General features: G+C 35.9%; 2 protein-coding genes across 4 annotated transcripts; both read right to left on the bottom strand.

Annotated features, from left to right (window-relative positions):
* Positions 1-1,743: 1,743 nt before the first annotated feature.
* SDG35 (SET domain protein 35) lies at positions 1,744-3,857 on the bottom strand. The gene has a single exon (XM_022054477.2). The coding sequence runs from the start codon at positions 3,691-3,693 to the stop codon at positions 2,044-2,046; it is 1,650 nt and encodes a 549-aa protein (XP_021910169.2). The 5' UTR covers positions 3,694-3,857; the 3' UTR covers positions 1,744-2,043.
* A 1,398-nt stretch (positions 3,858-5,255) lies between these two features.
* Positions 5,256-22,521, bottom strand: APC2 (anaphase-promoting complex/cyclosome 2). 3 transcript variants are annotated; one of them, XR_002541492.2, is made up of 17 exons: positions 22,067-22,521; positions 21,773-21,862; positions 12,286-12,517; positions 11,150-11,406; positions 10,870-10,941; positions 10,139-10,374; positions 9,567-9,983; positions 9,223-9,424; positions 8,962-9,076; positions 8,800-8,873; positions 7,921-8,040; positions 7,649-7,737; positions 7,494-7,575; positions 6,868-7,059; positions 6,216-6,284; positions 5,909-6,086; positions 5,256-5,771 (listed from the first exon to the last, which is right to left on the bottom strand). XR_002541492.2 is itself a non-coding variant. In XM_022054612.2 (16 exons), exons 1-16 carry the CDS (start codon positions 22,295-22,297, stop codon positions 5,964-5,966), a joined length of 2,601 nt encoding a protein of 866 aa, XP_021910304.1. In that variant the 5' UTR covers positions 22,298-22,521; the 3' UTR covers positions 5,256-5,963. The 3 variants fall into 3 exon arrangements, 2 of the variants coding, with proteins under 2 accessions (XP_021910304.1, XP_021910305.1); XM_022054612.2 differs by having other exon boundaries at positions 5,256-6,086; XM_022054613.2 differs by lacking the exon at positions 22,067-22,521 and adding an exon at positions 13,531-13,773 and having other exon boundaries at positions 5,256-6,086.
* Between the last annotated feature and the right edge of the window lie 960 nt (positions 22,522-23,481).

The following is a 23,481-nucleotide window of genomic DNA, read 5'->3' as shown; positions in this document are numbered from 1 at the left end:
TTGAAATGTTTGCAAAGAGAGCGCAACGGCTTTTATATTTGAGTTGCTTTTGTCGTCTTAGTATTTGCTTCCTTTTCATTGGTTGTTGTTTTGACTTTTTTGTATACCTCCACCTAAACTCCTCGTGCCCACTCTCACTATGCACGCGCCATTCTGTGTTTGACTTCACTTTTTTGCATATTTCCCACAGTAATTATTTATTATATCAATGATGTGTAAACTTGTATAAATTGCTCTTAAGCATTAATTAATTAAACGAATCGAACAATAATATCGTAGAGAAAAATAATAATAATAATAATAAATAGAAAGAGAAAATATGTTTTTGTTTTGATTAATTCAGCAGGCAAATATCAAAACAATAATGTCAAACTTTGATTGCTTGGTTGCGTATTCATATGGAATAACAAACGAAGCGAGTATTCTCTTTTCCATACTCGAGGGCGTCCAGTCTTTCACACAGTGACACGTGTCCCGACCACAAGTATCTGGTTGACTGCGAACCTGGAGGATAAGCACAATGAGAAAATTCAGGCTCCAATTTTCTTCACTCCGTGGTTCTTATCTTTCCAGCTCACCCCACTGGGGTATCTTTAATCGTCTCACGGTGGTTTTAAACTTGATTCTTTCGATTGAGATCGAGATGCCACGTGGCGACCTGGTTATTACAAATTCCTTAGCACGCAAAGACAGGAATATTCTGTGAATCAAGCCAACGCGTAGTTTTTTTTTGGCTTGTCGTTTTTTGACCCAAACTCCTCTCTTTTTTTTTTTTTTTCTTTCTTTTTTTTAATAAAGCATTAAATGGGGGGTGGGGAATTAACCACACGTAGAATAAAAAATATATATATATATATATATATTATTATGCTTGGCTTTAATTTATGAAAAAGTATCAGGCATTTTAAATCATATGTTTATATCGTAGACTTGGAAAAATTTATTAACTCTACTAATGGATGATTTTATTATTTTTATAAGTATCTTATTAAAAGATCTAATTGAGCCGTATGAATCTCCAGAGTTGGTGACAATCTCACAATTATTTAGTAACAACAATATAATAGGTGATGCTAATAATCTCCTCTATACAGGGATAACGCAAATATAATAATAAAATATGTAAATGTAATTTCGTTACAACATAAATTAGCCAGAAATCTTTATATTTTCTCTTAATTTTTTTATAAAATAAAAAATTAACTAAATTTAACCTAAAATACAAAATTGTCTTAAAAACAAGCTTTTGAAAGAAGAACAACTCTCTTTCTTGATTGATGTTCCTCAAACATTTTTTGGCAAACAATAATACAAGTATATCCACAACTTTAAATATCTAAATTAAAGAATCTCCATGTCCACTCTATAAGTCTTTACAAATTCATGCTCTCTAATCATTAAAAAATATATTTATTTATTCTGCGAGCTTGCTGAAACTTTATTTATTTATAATGAATCAGATTGATTAGAAAACGAATAACCACTGATTGGAGGGGGGGAGGGGGAGGTCAAATAATGAACACCATTGAGTTTTAGATACCAAAGGTATGTTTTGGACGGCAAAAGTCTGAAACTGTGATGGTAAGTTGTAATAAGCTCTGGATAGCACACAGCAGTATGACTTATACCATAAATTACAAGAAAACTTGTACAACTTCCGAACTTAAACTACAGAGTAACTAAAATAATATTACTTCCAATATTCCAGAGCATAAAGAAGAAATATTAAAATAAACACAATGCTCTAACTAATTGTTATTTTTTTGATTACCCATAAATCTTTCTGGTGTCAAAGACTGTGTGGTAAATGTATTTTTCTTCAAACTATTAACATGGGGAGAAGTATTCGGTAAAGTAACTCTATTTCTTGTTACTTCCTGGATTTCCTACAATTATAAGGCGGCAACTAGTGAATTTGAGCCAAGATTCTATCTAAACCTGTTGATTGCTCGGTTAATTACCATTTTCCAAATAGAACACACACACACAAACACAAAGTTGAAGTTTGAATAACTATCAGTTTAATACCTTTCTTCATGAAAGTCAGTCAAACCCAAGAAGATACCTCATTGCTTTCTTTTTGGCAATCTTCCCATAAACTCCTCTTCCTAATTTCATTGCTCTCTCCATGTCCAAAAAGCTGCTGCTGCTGCCGCTGCCAACACCACCATTTTTCTTCAAACCCTCCATCACAATCTTCAGTATCCTCTCATCACTGCCCACAGCATCTACAACACTATCCACCACACTTTCTATTGCAGGAATTCTCCTGCCCCACCTCCTCATCAGTCTTTCAGTACTGTAAACCTCAGAGTATGTACCCCAAAATGATGCTCTCAAGTAACCTCTCTCTTTTCCTCTCACAACCCTCTTTCTCATTCCTTCCTCTAACCTGAAAATTGCTCCACCCACATCCACTCCTCGTTCTAGACTTACCTCAATCTCTCTCATTTCTTGCTCACAGTAAGCTCCTTCTTCCACCTTGCATCTCTTGCATTTACAAACGAAGCCCCATTTCTTGGACATTTCCTTGCGCTTGCCCAGTTGCGAAAGCACATCAAAATAAGCCAACGTGATTTCCTCACCTGCCTTGATGTCCCTTGACGCATGGAGTATTACATGGTCATTTACGTGCAAGCGCCTCGAATTAGGATGGCATGAATGGTTGATGAAGGATGTTAACACCCACAACCCAACACCATAATACTCACTGTTCTTCCCCATTACCTTTGCTGAAACTGCTTCTTCAACCAAAGAATTCACATCCAGAATGCTTAAAATCCTGTTAGTATCCAGTTTTTCATACGAGCTGCTTCTCATCTCGGACTCAGGCCTGAACAGACTAATGTCTGGAACCGGAAGCGCATCCTCATCTTCACCAGTGGATAATATACTGATTAATTCCCGAGTTTTTTGGCATTTCGTGGTGGAATCTACAACTTCATCAATTAAGCTTCTCCACATTATCATTTGAGCATTTTCGCCTGAATCTTTAGCCGGCAAGATGCTCCTCTGTGTGGCAATTGCCTTAGTGACCAAAATCAAAGTCCCAGCATCGATGTTCTTCGTTGCAAATAATCCACGTCCGCTGATCTCAGATCTCTCGATTTGCAGTGCACCAATGTACTCAGCAAGTTCCGGTGAATCACCACGAAAATCACCTAGGATCCAATCAGAGAGATCAAACGCTCCAGTTCTTGATTGGAACTCAAGCTTCTTGCATTTCTCCAAATACCCATTAAGGTCCTCGAAGTCTCCATTAGCCTGAGGATCAAGCAACGCAGTCTTGAAACAATGGAGAGCCATGGAGTATTTACTAAGGCTGAGCAGGATCTTACCTTTGCAAACCAGGGCCTTGAAGTGGGTGGCTTCAATCTTCAACGCCTCATCACAATCCCTTAGGGCTTCACTACATTCTCGCAGTCTGAATCGGGCTTCTGCGCGGTTAGAGAGGGCTAAGCAGAGCGATTTCTGTAGCTTGGGGAGACGATCTGAGTTATCGGAGTGTGGTTGTTGATTGATCTTTGAGATTTGGTGATGGCAGAGAGTGATAAAGTGAGAGAAGGCTTGTAGGGACTCTTGCCATTCTTTTCTCAGCAGGAACTCCGTGGCTCTGGATCTAAGCTGTTGCATTAACGCTTCTTCTGTTTCTAGATTTTGCTGTTGCTGCTTTAGCTCTTCTTCTTCACTCATTGTTTTTTTTTCTTTTTGGGTATAATCGTTCTTGGTTTTAGTTTGTTTCAGTTTGTAGATTTTAAATTTGAGGGTTCGTAACGGTTACTTTCCCATTTTTTGAAGAATAAAATAAGAGGTGACTGGGGTTGAGATTTCGACCAAAGCCGGGCACAGTGAATTTTCAATTAACAAATTACTTTTCAAGTACTTGAAATTTTAGTTTATTTAGAGATTTATAGTAATAGTAACCTTTAATTCTTTAAAATCTTTAATTGCTCAATAATTTTTTATTTCTTTAAAAATAGATTATAAAGAAAAAATATCTAAATATTTTCAATAATTAAGGGAAATTAATAATTTTATGAAATTAAATTAAAATGAATAAAAATTAGAATATTATAATCGTTGAGGATTTGTAACGGTCACTTAGGTTTCTCCACGCCCTTTTTCTACCCATATTTTTGGCCCCACATTTGATATAACGCCAATAGCTGATTTGGAGGAGTTGAATTTGGCAAATAGGAATGCATTATTATGAAGTAATTCAATAGCATTTTGTAAACATAATTGATGTATTTAAATTTCCTTTCCTTATTTGATTAAAAAAAAATTTGAAATTAATTATTTACTTATAAAATATGTTATATATATTTAGAACATTTAATAATTAGTAATAGAGTGTGGGGTAAATTGACATACCCTATACAAGGAAGTAAATTATGATTTATAACATTTATTTAAAAAACAAAAAAGACTTGCTAAGTTCGGAAAGATGTAGAATATGATGCTGTCATAAAATCAAATGAATTAAGAAAGAAACTATAATGTTTCCATCTGCATTACTGGGTCTCCAAACAAGCCTCTGCGGATAGCAAGTATATTTCTAAGATAAGACTTCCAACTTAGACTTTAAAAGCATAATAAACTTCTAAACGTAGATTCTTGTAGTTGTAGCTTCTAAGCTGAACCTGGGGACTGAAGTAAACTTTTGAAAGTAACTTCTTGAACTTGTACCTCTACCACTAGATTATTAGGATAGACAACTGACCTCAACAGGTGGCATCTTTAAGACTACAATAAAATTTACATTGCAAGTAAACGAATACTACTTTTTCTACTCTAGTGGTTCGGACTAACTTTCATGAGTTTGTTCTTAATTCGATTAAGAAACAATACATCTATATTGAAAACAAAGATATCCTTGCAATATCACATGAAGGAAATCAAACCTTGGATGCTTACTAAGACACAGATAATTACTTATAATTACTTAAGCAAATGATTTTCAATAATAAAGGGTAAGAGTCAACTCAAGCCATTAATTTTACAATAGAAATGTCAATTCCCAAGATATACAATCTTGACCAATCTTAAAAACCCTGTAACCTTTTATAATTGCTTAAGTTTAATTCACAACTTATGAACCTCACCCATCAAGCAAGATGGCATAGATGACCATTGAAGCAATTTCTCACAGTAGAGGCTGGGAATCAAATTCTACCGACTGCAACATCAGTTCTATGATTATCAGGGGACGGGTGGTCAATTCCAGTTCCTGCTTAAGTTTTCAACATGCAGGGTGCCAAAACTACAGGGCATTTCATTTAAGATAGGAGTATCTCTACATAATACAAATTACTACGACTATTCCATCCTAAATTTGATAAAAATACACAAGAATGTCAGTAACCGTTTATGAGATTTCATCAACATTTCAGGCCTGCCTAATTCTGGACTCCATGCTCATTAAGTAAGAAGAGTCTTCTGCAGGCAAGATGAAAAAGCAGCCTTCTTTTTTTTTTCCTTCAAAAAGAAAAATTTTACAGCACATAAATTGAAAGCAACCTTCTTAGACCCAGCTACTATTAGACCCTAATAATTTACAGTGTTGAAGAAAACTTCCAACTCCAGAACAGGATATTTGGGATGATTGGAATAACAAACTGCTGCAAAATCTAAACTCTTCAAAAACCTGTGTATCGTTGGCTGTCATAGGCTTGTAACATTACCAATGACCAAAATTTCCACGGGATTGCAGTAATCCTGGTTACTTTGTCAAAGCTATTCCAAACGTTCGTCAAGTGTTGATGCTTTGACTGCTCTAACATCGAGTTTCCATCATTAACAATTCAAATTCAATTTGTATTTTGGCAAGGTAAGCAGGAGAGATTTGAGATTGAAACAAAAACAAATAGCCTCTACTAACATTAAAACAATAAAACGACGATCTCACCAATGGAATCGGGTACAACTTCAAAGCAAAGTCTATTCTGATTATCTCAACCTAATTACTTCTTCAGAAAGTACATTCCATCCCGGAATTCTAACTTCTCTTCTGAAACTAGACCAGATAAAAAGCTTTGCAGTTGTTGGAGTGATTTATCATAGGAAGGATCTGCTATACAGAACATCTACAGAAGCATAATTCAAAAAGTAACATGTATCAACTATGACGTTATTTTGTTTAACAAACCACTCTATCTCCACTATAGAAATTACATTGGTCATACCAAATTCAAATTAATAAGCATATCAATTACCTTGAGAGTATTGTGAATTCGATCCAATGCCATGCTACCGAAATTTGTGAGCATCCCCATGATAAATTTCTACATAAAGGAAAAGCCACTGAGGAGCATATAGAGGAGCAATAACATATTAAAAAGAAACATGTGCATGCACCTTTCCCTAGCATATCAAGGTTTATGTCAAAAGGGAAAAGTTAAAAGGGATAGTAGCAGAACTACATATTTACTGGAGTTACTTGGTGGTAAAACAGCAAATACTAGCCCAAACCCCAAATCCACGGATGAAAGAATGTTCATAAAAGCAGGCTTTGTAATATTTCTTTCACAAAAGTTACATATCTGCACCTTTGATCTCTCATATCAAGGGTTAGATCAAAAGGAAAAGTTGAGAAAGATAGTAGCAGAACTCCAAATTTATGAAATGAGAATTTGATAGTGAAACAACAAATGCTAGCGCGGTCCCCAATCCATGGATGAAAGGATGCTCTTATGCACAAACTTCATAAAAAATTATTTTTATATTGCATAGAGAACGATGTCAAAACTCGCATTGAATACATAATGAATACTTTGAATACATATTGTTGATTTCAAACAGTAATCTAATCATCCAAGAATATGAATCATAGCAGTAGATTGAGAATGTTAGCATCAAATCACACACCTCGTACACGGTCATTTCTTTTCGTATTTGGTCCTCAATGGATGCCACAGACATTTTTCCTTCATCATCACCTGGTAGAAGCTCATCAGAACTTCCATCATTAGCGCCACTCTTATTAGGATCAACAATGCCTTCCAAGAGGGTAAAAACATGGTCATTGGAGTCTGTCCCCTGTGATTCAGCAAGAACTCCCTGGGAAAACAACACAAAACTTAGGCTGCGATTCAAATTCTACCAATTTAAGAAGATTAAATTTAATGTCAGATAAGAAAGAATTTGGACAAGTTAGGGCAATTTTAGCTACTGCCTGCAAACAAACAGTTCTAGTTCATGAGAAAACTGCAGCTAAGTGATTCAAACATCAGAAAGGTCTTGGTCAAAATCTCCAACAGGTCAGCAAATTAATACAAAAGAAATTTTTTCTTACCAAAGAAACTGAAAATACTTCCCTGATTTACATCTGGAGTACCAAACAAGCTCATGAAAGGAAAAGCTACTGAAGTCAGTGATACTAATTTTGGCAGTTAACTAATTGTTTACAATGAACTTATTGTCATGAAAAAGGGAAGTATTGAATATGTCCAATTATCAGATAATGGAACACTGTTAGAATTTATGAAACATACCTTGCTTATCCAGAAGTTTATCCTCCGATTCAGTACATCGATGGGTACACCAACCACAACAGCAAGGCTTTTGGAGGTCCAGCTGAAATTAGAAATTAATTCATCATTACATTGCCAATGACATAGAAACTATTGGGATGACTATTGAATTTTACCTTGTTTGGTCTTGAAATTGCATGATAATTGCAGCATGTATGGGAGCCACTGTGAACTGCATTGCTCTATCTTCAAATTGCAACTCCAACTAAATCCATTCACCGAGATAAAAGGAGGACAAAAGGAAACAAAGATGTTAAAGTCATAGAACAGGAATTGGAAATGCGAGAATTGGAAAAAGCAGTAATTTTCTTTTTAAGCTAGATGCTGCAGAAAGTGAATACTAACGCTATTTGTATCAAGAAACAGGTGTCTGATGAAAGCATCAAACCTTGATGGTACCAAGATTTTTCTTCCAAAATAGTTTACGAGGCGTCTTGATTTCATGGAACCTTTTTGCATAATCAACAAGCAGCTGGTCAACAGGCTCGGGTATGATAAGGTGCTCATCCTGATATTGCATTCTTAAAGTTACTTACAATGAAAACAAGAGTTGATATACTGAAATCATAAGAATTAAAACTTAAAACTGAAATTATAAACAAATTTTTTAAAAAATACAGGGAATTATATGCTGTATAATTCAAGGACCATAATCTATTTCCTATATCTGATAAAATACTGCACTATAATATCAATAGACTATTAAAAACTTATTATACTGCAATGAAACTGGAAGCAAAGAATATTAACTATCAGTATGAAATGGGCACTGCATAGAATCTTTTCCAAAGTAAAACAGAAATTAAATCATTATGCATTAGGGTCTGTTTCAGGCAATTTGCCTGTGCCTTTAAAGAGAAAAGAAGTCTTTATTTAACACAGGTTTATCAAATATGGTTTCGGAGAATCCTCCATATTGTTAGGGAAGAGAAATAGGCAAAAGCCAAAATGTTCTGCAATAGTAATAGGTGAACTGGGGTTTGCAAATACCACAAGGGGACAGCAATATATAGACAAAATTTCCCTATCTTCTCAGGCTCGCCAGCCATTTGGTTTGCTTCAGGGCTTGAAAAAAAATTTTTAAGGGGAAAAAACCTTCATCCAATGGAGAATAGATAAAAAGTTAATTTAGCTAGCACAAAGAAAATAAGCTACGAAACTTCCAGAGCTGCTACAAAGTTCGCATATCCACAAGGAACTGGAGGGCTCTCATAAATGGACCAATTTCTAACATCTACAAACTTTGAATGTATGACACTTTTTTTACCTGGATTGGAGGCCAGAAATTTGAAGATATGATTGTAGCATCAAGAATTTCCAGAGATATCCCACTCTCAGCACCTAAAGATGCATCCAAAAAAAGTGCAAGGAAAAAATGATGGCCAGGAACCTACCAAGCAGCAGTAAGTTTTCAACAATTAAAACCTACCCCATAGAGATGGTTTTGCAATAGTGCATTTAATGTTGGTGTTAGTCCTCTTGGAATCAATCAAGTCATTGAGCATAATTTCACATCTCTGCATGCTGCTCTCTCCAAAATGTATCTGGAGATTGATAGAAAAGAAATGAAGATAACATTGGCATGTTTAGGTGAATAACTTAAATCAACAAAAATCCAAAAGAATCCAACAGAACTCAGTCGAGTCATTTCATTGAACAAATAACAGAATATTATAGATAAGAAACCTGCCTTGAGGAGTTCTAACGTACGTATCTCTGAATCAATATCATAATCGGATTTGCTTAGAAGCTTTTCAGCCAGCATAACACGATATTCATTGACAAGTTGATCTTTTGATCCAATAATTCCAACAATCATACCAAGTATGTCAATCTTCCTGCGATTTCTGCTACCCCTGGATGGGTCAGCCTCAACAGGATCAGGCTCCCAGCTGAAAGGAACGCGAAGAAATAAGTCAGTGTGCAATATGGAGAGGAAAAGAATACATTCTTGGCTAAAATTTTTAGTATACTGGAATTTAATATTTCCGATACTCCATTACTTAAAATATAACCATGATAAAACACACATACCATGCAGCATTACTCCACCCTTGCTTGTCATCAGTAGTGAAATCATCATCAACAGCAACATTCTCTTGACTTTCTTCATCTCTATTTAATTCTTCAAGAAGGCTATCCCCAGTACTTCCAGATCCATTTGGATTGCCACCACTACCATCAGTAAGCATGGTGACAATGCATTTTATGGTATCTTTCCTTCCCCGTAAATAGTCTTTTATTGGTTCACCCACTGCTTCAAGGAGAACTCCAGCCGGGTCTATCGTCCGGAGTGCTTTAATTGTTGAGACATATTGATGTAATATGTCATTGGTTGAGGCACCTGCAGTGAGCAGGCGGTACTTCAGTGCAGAAATGAAAGAGTCAACAAGCTTAGAATGTTGCCCAGTATATTCCAGACATTGTTTCAAGTCTTCAATTGCGGGAGAACTGCATCATTTTAAAAAAGTTAACGTGGATACAATCAGAACATGTGTAAGTTGAAAACATGAAACTACAATGATAACAACAGAAAACTATCATTTCCTGCTTTTACAAAGAGAATGTAAATGGGAAATTTGAGTGATAGTACAAACAAGAATTACCTCTCAGGATAATCCACAATAATCTCGAATAGTTTGGCTATCCTTAAATCTTGTAATGTTTCATAAGCAAAATACTCTAGCCGCAATTGCCACCTAACAAGTCCTTCAGAAGGAGTAACAACTCCAGGATTGCATGATGAAGCTAAAGGCGACTTCACACCAGATGAAGGACCACCATAACCAACAGATTCACCAAGGTAAGTGAGGAGTGCATTTAAGAACTGGAGAGGCACAGCCTGTGCAAATAGTTTCAAGTATAAGAAACAATTTGTGACCAACATGAAAACATGCAATAGCTTGCAGGGAGAAGCTATAAATCTTCAGGGAAAGCAAAAAAAAAATTAAAAAAAATTAACTTCATGGAGCAAAAAATAATTTTATAGACAGTATACGATGGCATGGATAAACAGAATACTTTTCAGGAATTTTGGACAGGCTAAAGAGAGAAAGGACAATTCATTGAACAATCTGAACCCATATAAAAAAGTAATTGTTTTTGACCAAGAAAACCACACATTTAATTTATACCAAGTAAGTTTTTGGTCATTTATCAATGAGCTTATCCTTTTAATAGTCATGTGACCATATATAACATATTGTCTGATAGAAAAAGGTTAACGCCCTTCTTTCAACAGACAAGGAAGATATTATTGAAAAAAATAATTTATAAGAGACATCATGCTATTACATGGGATGCACCAAAAGAAGAAAGATTTTACAAACATAAAAACCTGTATCCACCCTTTGATAGACTCCAAAACGGAAGTCCTGTAGTCATCCCCAGCCACATCATGCACTTTATCCTGCCATGTAAAGAGAGAGCTGTGACTAAAATGCTTTTAGGAGTGATTTGTGTCAAGAAAACACTAATGAATCATGGAGTCAATGAATTGTTGCAAAATAATACGAAAAAGGGGCTTAGGATAAAATATCGAGTAAAAGATTACTGCAATACTTTTCAAGTGTGAACAAGATATTTGAAATTGATTGAAAAATAAATCAGATGTCCACCTTCAGAAGCAAGAAGATAGCAGAAGCATAGGCATCTTCAGCCATGGAAATAAATCCAAGACTTCTAAGATCACGAACAACCTTTCCGATGTTCTTCACCAGTTTGTTTTCACCAATATCCATTTCACCGATTCTGCATTTATTCTTTTCATCCAAATCCATATCATCTTTACCATAAAATTCATTTTCCTTGTTCTCTCCATCCATGAGCATACTTAATTCCTCCAGCTTTTCCTTAAAATACCAGTGGAGTATTTCTATGAACATAATATGGAGGAAGAAAGAGATAGTAATTATGTTGTCAGACAAAATGATACCAAGAAAAGAAAAACAATAACAAATTCCTTCACTTAACAATCAAGCTTCTTTCAAGCTCTGGTCTATGGTTCTCATCCTCTTAGGCATCTCCTGGGTCATGGCAGAGAAGATCTCCACCAAACTACTGGCTTGGGAAGGCTTATTCAGAAGTAATAAATCAATGAGACTTGTACCTCTCACCATCTTTTGGGTCATTTGGAAAGAAAGAAACAATCGTGCGTTTGAGGGGAAAGAGGTTGATTTTAATACTATCAAGGATAACTGATTCCATTATTTTGACTCAATTGTTCTAGCGCAAAGCCTTGATTGTAATGAGAATCTTCGTCTCATTGTAGATATTCTAAGCGATTTGTAAATTTTGTACATGGCCGGTGCCCTTTGGCACTTACATCAATACATATCTTACTTTTATTTCAAAAAAAAAATTCGTTCAGTTAATAACAAATTCATAAGATAGATCCCTACTGCAAAAGTCAGCAACATACGATCTGACGAGTGAATATAATTGCGGCAACGTTATGTTAAAAATTGGAGACATGTAGCAATGGGAAAAAACTAAACAAGACATACCAACAGGGCAATCTAAAACAATGGTAGTGTTTCAGCTCTATCTATTTTCCTTTGGCAAACATGAGTTCTCTTGAACGAAAATCCTACTTACACAAGTGGGTTTAGGAAAAAAAAAATAACACAGAGAGAAGCAGAATTGGATTGGATGTTTAACCATTGGTTGTCAAAAGATATTTCAGATTCTTAAAACTTAAAGCAAAAATAACTTACTGCAGAATGCCATACCCAACCACTAGAGACATACATACCAGGAAAATGCCTAGGAAGACTAGCCATAAGAACCGAGGACACCAATAACTGATATCTCGAAAACAGACTGATTCTTTCTGCATCATAAGTATGGCTTCCTTCTGACATACACTCCTCTTGTGTCTGTAGTGCATCAGCCAGCATCAGCAAGCACCTCTCCTGATATTTCTTCTCTACGGATATGTCCTCCAAAGCTTCACATAGCACGTGCTGTAAATCACCATCATGAACCTGCTTGCAGTGTTTTTGGACATTATCAAAAATTAGGGAACTAGAGAAACAAATCAATTATGGCATAAATAAAACATGCACATCGCATTGTGCTTATTGGAGTCGACTATCCAATAACAAGTTAGACCTGTAAATTACAAACTAAGATATTGCTGAAGCAAAAATTAAGTGATTCATTCTCTATTTATTTGATAGCAATTTTTTCTCCTGATCTCTTTTCAGAATCTTAGGCTTGTAATATTTCTATCATGTATATATTTGCCAAAATGGAATAGTTGGATATTCTACCAATTTTTTGCATGATATCAGAACAGATATTAATCAGTGTTCTTCACCAATTTGAAGTTTTCACCAACCATGGCTAAAGAAACTTCTTCCATTGTTTCTAAAACTTCAGCATCAAATATTGTTCTTGATCATGATTTCTCTTATCCCTGCTTCCCAAGTTCTTCAGACAATGGAAAATTCTAGTGTAAAGGCTCGGAACTTAAATAGGAAATGAATTCATAAAATTAAATGCGAAATCGATTAATAGAATTAAAGTTTATAGTTCTCACATAATAATTTAGAATGCTCAATAAAGTTATGGGAACATCCCTGATAAAAATCAAACATTAATTAAAGAAATAAAAAAAAAAAAGAGCGAATACAGAAGTGCTCTAAAACAACATTCACTAGTACTTAAAGGGAGTTCGGGTGGTGAACTACTCACAACCCTTTTACTGATTAGGATCTGGATCCTACTCCTCTTGATCTGAGATGGTTAATGAAATGATGAGTTACACTAATCCAATAAGAATATCACACTAATTATATATACGGAAAACTGAAGATTGGTAAAAATCTGAAAACAATTAATGAAACCCTTTATTTAAATATCTTTAAACTTGAAGACGTTTGTTTGATACTTACCGTAACGAGTTTTTCAAAAACAACCTACAAAGACCCATATCCATACCACTTTGCACTTTCACGCATGAGAGAACAAGAAATAATAATTTTTCTTTCTATACCTGCTTACTGGTACCCTTGGGGGTCGATAGGGATGTCCTCCCTACCCGTGGACCCCATACCCCGTTCAGTAATGAGCGTCAAACATTTCATCGCGTTGATATCCCGTCCGGTATAAGAATGAACCATATCTCCCAAACTTTTCTAATAAGGGAATTTTCTAACCCGTCCAACTGAGATAACGTTCACGGTAGGATTCCCTATGCACTGGCCCCGTCCGCCCTTTCTCCGCATACCCAGTAAGTCTTTCACATACAAATTTCCATCAATAAACAACTAATAAACGCATACCAATATCTCATTGTACATTTACAAATCAATTAAACTACATTTATACTAATGGTATATAACCAAAATAACCAGATAAATCGATGAAACCATTAAAACTATAAATTAAGAACATATACTATACAAAAATCAAGCGAGTAGGACAATATAGGAAAATAAACGAGAAATCAAGACAATTGTGAACTAACCGATTCCGGCTGCACTAGTGATCTGTAATTATTTTTAGAATTTTCTAATTTTTAATAAAAACAGAAAATTACACATCGTTAAATCTCAATTTACCATGACAGAAAATAAGGTGAGATATTCTGATCTGAATCGGTATTTTGAGATATCGCGCTGTCTACCATGCCTCCTAACGGATACAGGGTTCCCTGAAGTTTTCCTACAGAATTCAAAACACTCGTCACGTAACTAAAAATATCCTAAAAATCTAAAATCGCTGTTCAAAATCCTTTCCGGCCAATTTTGGGATTCCGGCACAGCAGTGCCGCCGTGCTCTGGTGCCAGCTCCACCGCCCACGACGGCAGTTCGCCTTGATCTATCCAGTTTTGGCCGGTTTTGCACGTGTCTCTGTAGAAAAATACGTTAGGAGGTCTCAATTGGCCAAAAAAATTACAAAAACCGAACTTACCGGTGAGAAGGGACCTCTGGGTGCGGCGGCTCCGCCGGTCCTCCTTCGCGATTGAGATTCTTTCTTCGGCTAATCTGCATAGAAAAGGACGGTGAACACAATGACCGAAAAATCACGTGAAATGAGAAGTAGAAAAGGGCTCATCGGAGGAAATTTGGGGTTTTGGCCGCGGCAGTTCCGGGCTTTGCCTGCAATTTTCAGTTCACTTGCCATTATTCTTGCTCCAATTTGGCTACAGGAGTGCTTGGAATTTGGTAGGGAGAATTTTGACCTTTTTTGGTGGGCGGCGGTCAGTGGTCGGCCTCCTTCTCTGGAGTATAGTTCTTCTCCGGCAGGGGCTGGCAGCTAGGGTTTAAGTTCTTGTGTGACGCGAAGTATTTATACCCATCTCGCATTAATCTGGACCGTCCATCACGATCAATCTCGTTCGTCCGATCGCGTCTAAGTAAAAAACAAATATGAGCCGTTTATCGCGATTGATCTCGGTCGTCCGATCGTGCTTAAGGGAGAAACGAATCCAGACTGTCTATGCGCGCGAGATCGATCCTAGGTCGTCCGATCACAGGGCACGCGGATCACCCACGTAACCTCCTGCGTGACACCGACGTCAGCGTGTCTTACCGCGCCATGTGCTCCGGTTTGTCGGGACAACTGACTAAATGGTCTTACGTGGTCAAACTTTTCCTTTTTGCATTTTCACCTCTTGTTTCCAATTTTTCTTTCAAAAACACCCTTAAAATTTCACATTTTTTTTCAAAATTATTTTCAATCTCGTCCCTAATTCATTTTTCCTCAAAATTTCACTTAAATAAAAATAAAAAAAATATCTCGAGTCGTTTTTCGGATTCGGGTATTACATCTAGTCTTTTGACTTCTAAAAGGAGAACATAATCCAACACGGAGAAAGGCAATGATAAATGAGCTTTGAGCCAAAAACAAACCACGGTTCTTGCATGTATCCTAGACCAAATGTAAAGAAGATTTTCCAGAATTATGTGCTTAGAGAAAATAAAATGTTATGATAATTTCTTGAATGTTTAATGCTTTAATTTGGGGATTACATGATAGCGACACATGCAAATACAACTCATTACATGCAAATAAATTTGCAAGAGTGATTCTCACAAGGAAATAATAGAACATGTACCTGTAAGGAAACCACTTAAAGGATACAGTTGGGAATAAATTTAACTAAAAGGGCACCTACAGCTAGTATATATAGCTAGTTAGAGGGAAGAACAGATTTTGATTCAAATCCTAAATTCAGGAATCTGTCAACTTCTTCTTCTCTCGATTGCCACCAACTCTAGTCAGGCCGATGAGTAAAGTTTCTGACAAATTGTTATCAAAATAGGTGGAACTCAGTGAGACCTACCATTCTATGGCTTCAAGAACACGATCAAAGGGAAAGGCAGTTGTTATGAAGCAACAAAAGCTGCAACAGATGGAGGATTTAGTGAAGGAGGTGGATCAAGGGCTTATGGAGTTTATAAAGGAAATGTATGAATGGCAGCACCAACCCAAACAACAATTTGATCAGATGATGGAGGTGTTAAGTCTCCGTTCGTGATCCATGGAGTCAATTAACAGGGCAGCCACAAAGCCCCTGTTTTCATGGTTGCCAGAGTACTTCCTATGCCAGTGAGCACAATGTCGAGGATATCCACTATACTTCCCACACCAGGAATGTGGTGACCCCTTTTGTGATGCTACCAAAAGTAGAAATTCCTCCCTCCAAAGAGATGAACCCAAGAGCCTGGGTCCAACGCTATAACAAGTATTTTTTGGTTCATGGCACTCTAGAGTGGCAAAAAGTAAAAGTTACTTCTCTCTTTTTTTTTTTAAATAAAAAGTTTACTTCTCTCTTTTTTTTTTTGAAATCCTCAATGGAATCTTCTAAAAGTTCCTCCCCTCCAATTCTTTATTCTCTGCTAACCAACCTTGGTACAAGAAGCAGCTGCTAGAAAAGATTTCATTGAGGATTCAACAAATTAGTGCAGACTGGACCTGTCTCAGATTACGAGAAGCAGTTTGAATATTTCAGGGCCCTAATGAAAGGTAAATAATCTGATCCTAACAGAGATGTTTTTCATTTCAAGTTTTATCATCAGATTGAAGCCAAAACTACATCCTATGATAAGGCTGCAACTATGGTCCCTTAACCAAGCTTTTGAACATAAACTTTTACATCAGCAATCTATCAATGAGATGTCGAGAAGTGCTTACTTCATAGGAAGGAGTAGCCAGTACTCAACACCCTCAGAAACTAGGGAGTCGGTCCGCTCCCAAAACACGGCTCTAAAGCAACCAACGAAAGAGAATGAAGATAGAAAAACAGTCTCCTGTTACAAGTGCAATGAACGTTACTTCCCAAGCCACCACTACAAATCAAAAACCATGATGGCCGTAGAGGAATTAATTACCCAAGAGATGAAGGACTACCATCAGATAGAAGAACAAATTTCTGGAGACGAGGATAACACAGGTATTAAATCTATTCAAGCTATTTAAGGTATCTCTACTGATAGCACTCTGAAAATTAGAGGATTGTTTGAGGAGCATGATGTATTAGTCCTTTTGGACAATGGTAGCTCACGCTCATTCTTGGATGAGAATGTCACTAAACAGATCTAGAATAAGGCGGTAATGTAATAGACTTTGACAGCAATAATGGCCAATGGCCAAAAAATCTCTAAGCAATATTAAATGCATGGATGTCTCCCGAGTGATGCAAGGATACAAATTCTGTTATAACTTCAGAGTACTGAAGTTGGGATGTTATGATATAATTTTGGGGGTTGATTGGATGAAGCAATTCAATCCCATGATTTTTTATTTTGTTAACTCAACTGTAAAATTTCATTATGAAGACTTGCTGATACTACTCAGAGGAAAAGAAAAGGGGAATGACTAGAGGAACTTATCAGGAGCCACAACTCAGAAATTGCTGAAACATGTGCAACCCATAGAGGGGGAAACAATTTTCTTGGTTATGGGTCCTAAAGTTGAGAATATGCGAGGCATCGAAAGGCAGAGTGAACCATTTGAAGCATTGTTAAGGCAATATAATGATGTCTTTGAGGAGTCCTATGGCTTGCCAAACCCCGAGCCTTTGATTATGCAATCTCCTTGGTGGAAGAGGGAGTCTCAATAAACATACACCCCAACAGACACTCACATAACCAGAAAAATGAAATAGAGAAGCAAATCTAGAAGATGTCAAAGGACTCCATAATTAAATCAAGCCATAATCCCTTCTCGCGGCTTGTTTTGTTGGTTAAGAAGGACAAGCCTTGATGCTTCTGCGTGGTTTACAAAGAATTCAATTCTCTCATAGTGAAGAACAAATTTCTTATTCCATCATCATTGATCTGCTACATGAACTTCATCGCACTTTAATGTTTTCTAAGATTGATCTACAAGCAAAATACTACGAGATAAGAGTTAGAGAAGAAGACATCCCTAGAACTGAATTCGAGACACACCAAGAACATTATGAGTTCTAGGTGATGCCTTTCGGCCTCACTAACACACCGGCAATCTTCCAGGCTCTCATGAACCATATTTTCAAAGATTTTTTCTGTAAATTTGTGGTGGTATTTTTCAATAATATTTTGATTTATAGTTTGAATGAACAGTAACATTTTGAGCAATTGGAGGAAGTGTATTGAAAGTGTAGCAAACACACAAGCTATATGCTAAGAGGTCCAAGTGTTCGTTCCTACAGTCTGAAGTTGAGTACATAGGCCACATCATATTTGAACTAAGGGTCATGCCAGATCCTAAAAAGATTGAGACAGTGCTAACATACCCTCCACCAAAAGTTTTGAAAACACTGCAGGAATTCTTGGGGTTGACTGGTTACTATAGGAAATTCATCAAACATTATCGGATTATTGCCAAACTCCTCAGTAGCCTATTGAAAAAAGGAGCTTTCTAGTGGAACGTAGAGGCCAACAAGGCTTTCCAATAACTCAAGACTGCCATGTCCTCCAGTCTTGTGCTCCAGTTGCCAAAATTTGGAGAACCTTTCCAAGTGAAAAATGAGGTTAGTGATAAAGGTAAGGTGTGGTACTGATGTAGGAAGGTAAACCTATAGCCTTGATTAGTAAGGCATTAAGTCCCCAAAACCAGTCCAAACCTGTATAAAGGAAGGAGCTCCTACCAGTGTTCTATGCGGTGGGGCAGTGTTACTTAAAAGGCAATCAATTTACCTTTAGAACTCACCATTTTTTTGCACTCAATATGTGATGAATCATCTCTCCATGATATGAAATGTACTTACTATTTTTTCTTGTTAGATTGCCCGATAGATCCGCCATGCCTATACATTTATATTGTCAAGTTCTCTATCTAACTTCACTTTACATAATGTTCTTGAGATACCATTCTTCAAGTGTAATCTAGAGATATCATTCTTCGTGTGTAATCTAATCTCAATAAGTAACTTGACAAATTATGTTAACCAAGCAGTTATTCTTCTGCTGATCTTTTTTATATTATACAAGATGTCACCTTGCAAAAGGTTGACCAGTATTGGTGAAGTATTTGATGAATTATACAACTTATATGGACTTCGCATACCCTTTGCTGCAATTACTTTCAACATTCCTTCTCAAAACTCAGGGCACAAAATTTCAGCAACCAATCTATTATTTGTTCATTTGCCTTTGATCCCTCAATTGTCTGGTTTGTCTTATAAAAATCTTGGTAAGTGTTCCAATATATGTCATCATGCTAACCAAACTCGAAAATTTCTCCTTTAAGGTTCAGTAAACAACAATCATCTTTTGAATTAGTAGAGTGTGATATTTGGGGTCCTTATGGAACCCCATCCATTCCTAGGCCCTAATATTACTTTTACCATTATGGATAATTACAATGGAGGCACTTGGATTTCCTCCTCAAAAACAAATCAGATGCTGCAAAATAGTTATTCAGTTTAAAAACATGGTACAGACTAATTTAGTCTTTGCATTAAAAAGGTCATGAGTAATACCGCTTTGGAAAATACAGTTGGTGGACTTTTTCTAGACTAATGGTACCATGCACGAAAACTTTTGTGTTGACCCCCAAAACAAAATGGAAGAGTAGAGCACAAGCACCATCATCTTTTGGAAGTTGCCATTGCTTTTCAATTCCAAGCAAATTTGTCAATTAAATTTTGGGTTGACACTGTGTTGGCTGCTGCATATCTAATAATTTATACTTCTACTTCAAAATTGCTTAGTAATGGTCCTTATGAAATTTAGTTCTCAAAACTCCCATCCTAATCACATGACAAGTCTTTGGGTGTGTCTTATGTCCAGAATAAAGAGAAGATAAAGGACAAGATTTCTCCTCATTCACAACCATGTGTCTTTGTGGTTATCCTTTTGGTCAAAAGAGTTGCAGAGTCTATGATTGGGAGTAACATAAAATTTTTTCCTTAAATTCTCTCGAGTCATTCACATAAACCGTAAGCATTGAATCCATGACTACTGAAACAATCCCACCATCTTCTAGTGATATATTGGTTGATTCCAGTCCCCCAGACACCGGAGACCATTCTTTTTCTACATTCCTATACAACCACAAAGAAACAAACAATCACCCTCTCACTTGACTAACTATATCTTCAAATTTGATGGAACACATAAGCAATCACCATCTGTTGGCTGCATCCAATATGTTTTGTTATGGTATTTCAGTATCTTATATCTTTTTTCCTGTCATATTCTCTCTTTTACTCCTTATCAAGCTTTTTTCCTTAATCTACTTATAGAGAATCTAAGTCATTCACATAGGTGTTAAGGATCCTCGATGTTGTATTAGTTTTTGCTAAAGGCTAAACTCAGATTGAAGGTGTAGACAATACATCTATACCTTTTCTCCAGCAGCAAAATAAACCGCAATTTGATTTCTGTTAGTAGTTGTTTCAACTAAGAGGGAACTTCATGGGCTAGACGTTACAATTGCATTTCTTCATAATGACCTACATGAGGAAGTTTATATGTATCCTCCTCCAGATTTCAGAACACCACAAAAAACCATATGTACAAGCTTCATAAATGTTTTGAAGCAAGCTTCTCAACAATGATTGAAAAGCTCCCTTTCTAAATTAAAAATTTTGATTTTTGTGCAATTTCAGTATGATAATTCCTTGTTTTCCTTTCAAAATGATACTTCTTTTCTTGCTCATTTTGGTCTATGTGGATGACATGGTCTTTGGAAGTAATGATGATTCAGAATTTCAGGCTCCCAAGAGATATCTTAATGGTTTTTTATCAAATATCTTCCTGGTCTCCAAGTTGGCCATTTGCCCGAAGGCCTTTTTTTTGCCCAACAAAAGTACACTCTTGTATCTCGAAGGAAACGGGCATATTGAGTGGTAAGCCTGCATCTTTTCCTATTCCAGAACAACACCCTTTTGAGTTCTGACTGCAGTGTGCTTTGAAGGAACCAAGCCAATATTGTTACTTAATTGGTCATCTCACTCATCTTACTATTACTTCCGCTGACATCACACATATCTTGCAGATTCTTAGTCAGTTTATGCATAAACCTTTTTTAGCCACATCTTGATACTGCCATCTAAGTTTTTGTTATCTTAAAGCTTCTCCTAGACAAGATATTTTCCTTCCCACCAGCAGTGACTTCAGCAGTAGAACCTACTATAATGCTGACTGGGCAAGTTACCCAATGACCAGAAGATCCATAATTAGTTACTTTATTTCCTTTGGAATTGCCCTATCTGTTGGAATACCAGTGTTTCCCACACTTCAGGGGAAGCCAAATATCAACCCAAGGCCACAACAAATAGTGACTTAGTGTGATTCCATTGTTTGTTGGCTAATCTTACTCTCTCTTGAAATCAATCTAATATTTATATACCAGGACAATTGATCCGCCTAATAACATTGTTGATAAGCTAGTTTTCACAAGCAGCCCGAGCACATTGATGATTGCCACTTTCGTCATGAACGATTTGAATCCAAGATAATCAGTACTCACTGTGATCCTACTCAATTTCAGCCTGCTAATCTTTTCATTTAAGCTTTCAAGTGTAACTGCTTTCACTTTCTATTAGACAAGCTCGGCACTCTTAACCACCATTACCCAACTTGAGGGTTAGTGGGATCAAAAATGCAAACTAACAATTAAGACAACAAATTATAACCTGAAACATTTAGAAATTAAAATATTATCCAAGTAAAAAATAAGGTAGTTAACAGTGATTTTTGTTTCTCAGAATTTCTTCCCAAAATATTAGGATTATATATTTCTAAGCTGAAAATGAGTTAGTAGCTATTCTGCCAAGTTTTTCTCACTGCATACATACAGGTAATTTGTTCTCGCCTATAACCTCCATATTGCTGTAAACATGAAAATGCCGCCAAAATTTCGACGCACCATTTTTCTCAAACGTCTCCTGCCAAAGATAAAGATAAGAATTAAACTATAGACGTTCTAAGTCCAGCAACACAAGTACTTGAGTATTCTTCAGTGGAGAAAAATCAAAATTTAAGGTGGGCATGAGGGGAAAAAAAAGGAATATATTGGACTCTTTTGGAATTAAGACATGCCCAAAATTATTTTTCAAATACGGGGAGGGAAATAGGAGGCGATTGTATACCTCTAGTGACCTAAGAAACTGATCACGGATCAGGGAGTCCAGACCGTGCTTGCAGAGACAATGCACGTGTGACACGAACTCCGGTCCTGCTGATAGATTACCAGAACCGTTGAGCAGAGACTCGGTGGCAGAACAGAATACATTGTAGCTTTCGATAATTTCTTGGATCGAATCGTCTGTCAGGCTGTCTAAAATCGCTAGATTGCAAGCCAAGGAAGCCGATTCTTCCATTTCTTCATACACAGTGTGCAGATTCTGACTTTTCTTTTTCAATCTCTGAAACCCTAATCACTAGGTGGTAAATTTGAAAATGAGAAACGGGCGTTTCATCACAGGATCTTTTGAGTTTGCCGCCAGCAAGGGGGAGGAGTATCACTGACTGCCCCACATGAACAGAACGACGTCATTTTAGGTCGACGGAATTTAATGCTAGAATGGATAAAATATGCTAAGGGATGACAAGAAGAGTTGTAGACATTTTTTTATGATTATTTTTGTTATTAAATTCATATATTTATATGTTTCTAGGTCAAATTTACATTTTATAGAAATATCAGAATTATGGTAAATTATAATATAAATGTATAAAAACAATATATAATTATTTTCCATATTAAATTCACATATTTATATGTTTCTAAATTAAATTTAAATGCGATAGAAATGTTAGAATTATGGTAAAATATAAAGTAAATGTTATGTATATTTATCAAAAAAAAATATAATGTAAATGTTTAGTTTAAGTTTAGGCATTAAATTTCTATTAAAATTTTAAAAAAATCATCTGCAAATTAATTTGTTAAGATAAAATTTTGAATTTTATTGATTTTTATTTAGTTTTTTTAAAAAATATATATTCTTTTAACAATGGATGGATAAATAAGATATTGTTTACCTTAACCATTGTTGTAGTTTATTAGTTATTTTATTTTCTCTCTACTAAGAATGTGAATGTTTAAATATTAGGACTCTTAGGAGCATTAAAAAATAAATGTTATTTTTACTTTACTAACATCACCATCTCACTATAGTTAAATATTTATTATTTTTTGCATAATTATATTATTATTTAGGCTTTGAATGTAACGATTCCGAAAATATCCAAAGGAAGTAAATGATAATTAAAGTGCGAAAACGAAATCAATATCCAAAATTTACATTCCAATAACTTAAAGTACCAATTAGTATTACAGAATTCACCATTTTGAAAAAAATACAAAAAAATAAGGAAATGAACGGAGAATAAATAAAACTAGCATTCTACTCACAACCCTCTTATGGATTAGGTTCTAGATTATGGTCCTTTTGATATGAAATTGTTAAATAAGGGATGAACTACACTAACCCAGTAAGAATATCCCACTATATTATCGACACAGAAATGAAGATTGGTAGAAAAAAATAAAAAACAACTA

This window comes from Carica papaya, chromosome 2, assembly GCF_054855325.1.
Source record: "Carica papaya isolate Zhongbai chromosome 2, ASM5485532v1, whole genome shotgun sequence".
Lineage (NCBI taxonomy): Eukaryota > Viridiplantae > Streptophyta > Magnoliopsida > Brassicales > Caricaceae > Carica > Carica papaya.
The sequence above is the reverse complement of the archived record's forward strand: the minus strand, read 5'-3'. Positions and strand labels throughout refer to the sequence as shown.

Excerpts from the sequence above, each read along its gene's own strand:
- SDG35 (XM_022054477.2), bottom strand. The coding sequence starts at position 3,693 with ATGAGTGAAGAAGAAGAGCTAAAGCAGCAACAGCAAAATCTAGAAACA.
- APC2 (XM_022054612.2), bottom strand. The coding sequence starts at position 22,297 with ATGGAAGAATCGGCTTCCTTGGCTTGCAATCTAGCGATTTTAGACAGC. Across the intron at positions 10,375-10,869 it reads CTATCAAAGGGTGGATACAG|GCTGTGCCTCTCCAGTTCTT; the intron begins GTTTTTATGTTT and ends CTATTTGCACAG. Across the intron at positions 7,576-7,648 it reads CAATTTCAAGACCAAACAAG|CTGGACCTCCAAAAGCCTTG; the intron begins GTAAAATTCAAT and ends TTCTAATTTCAG.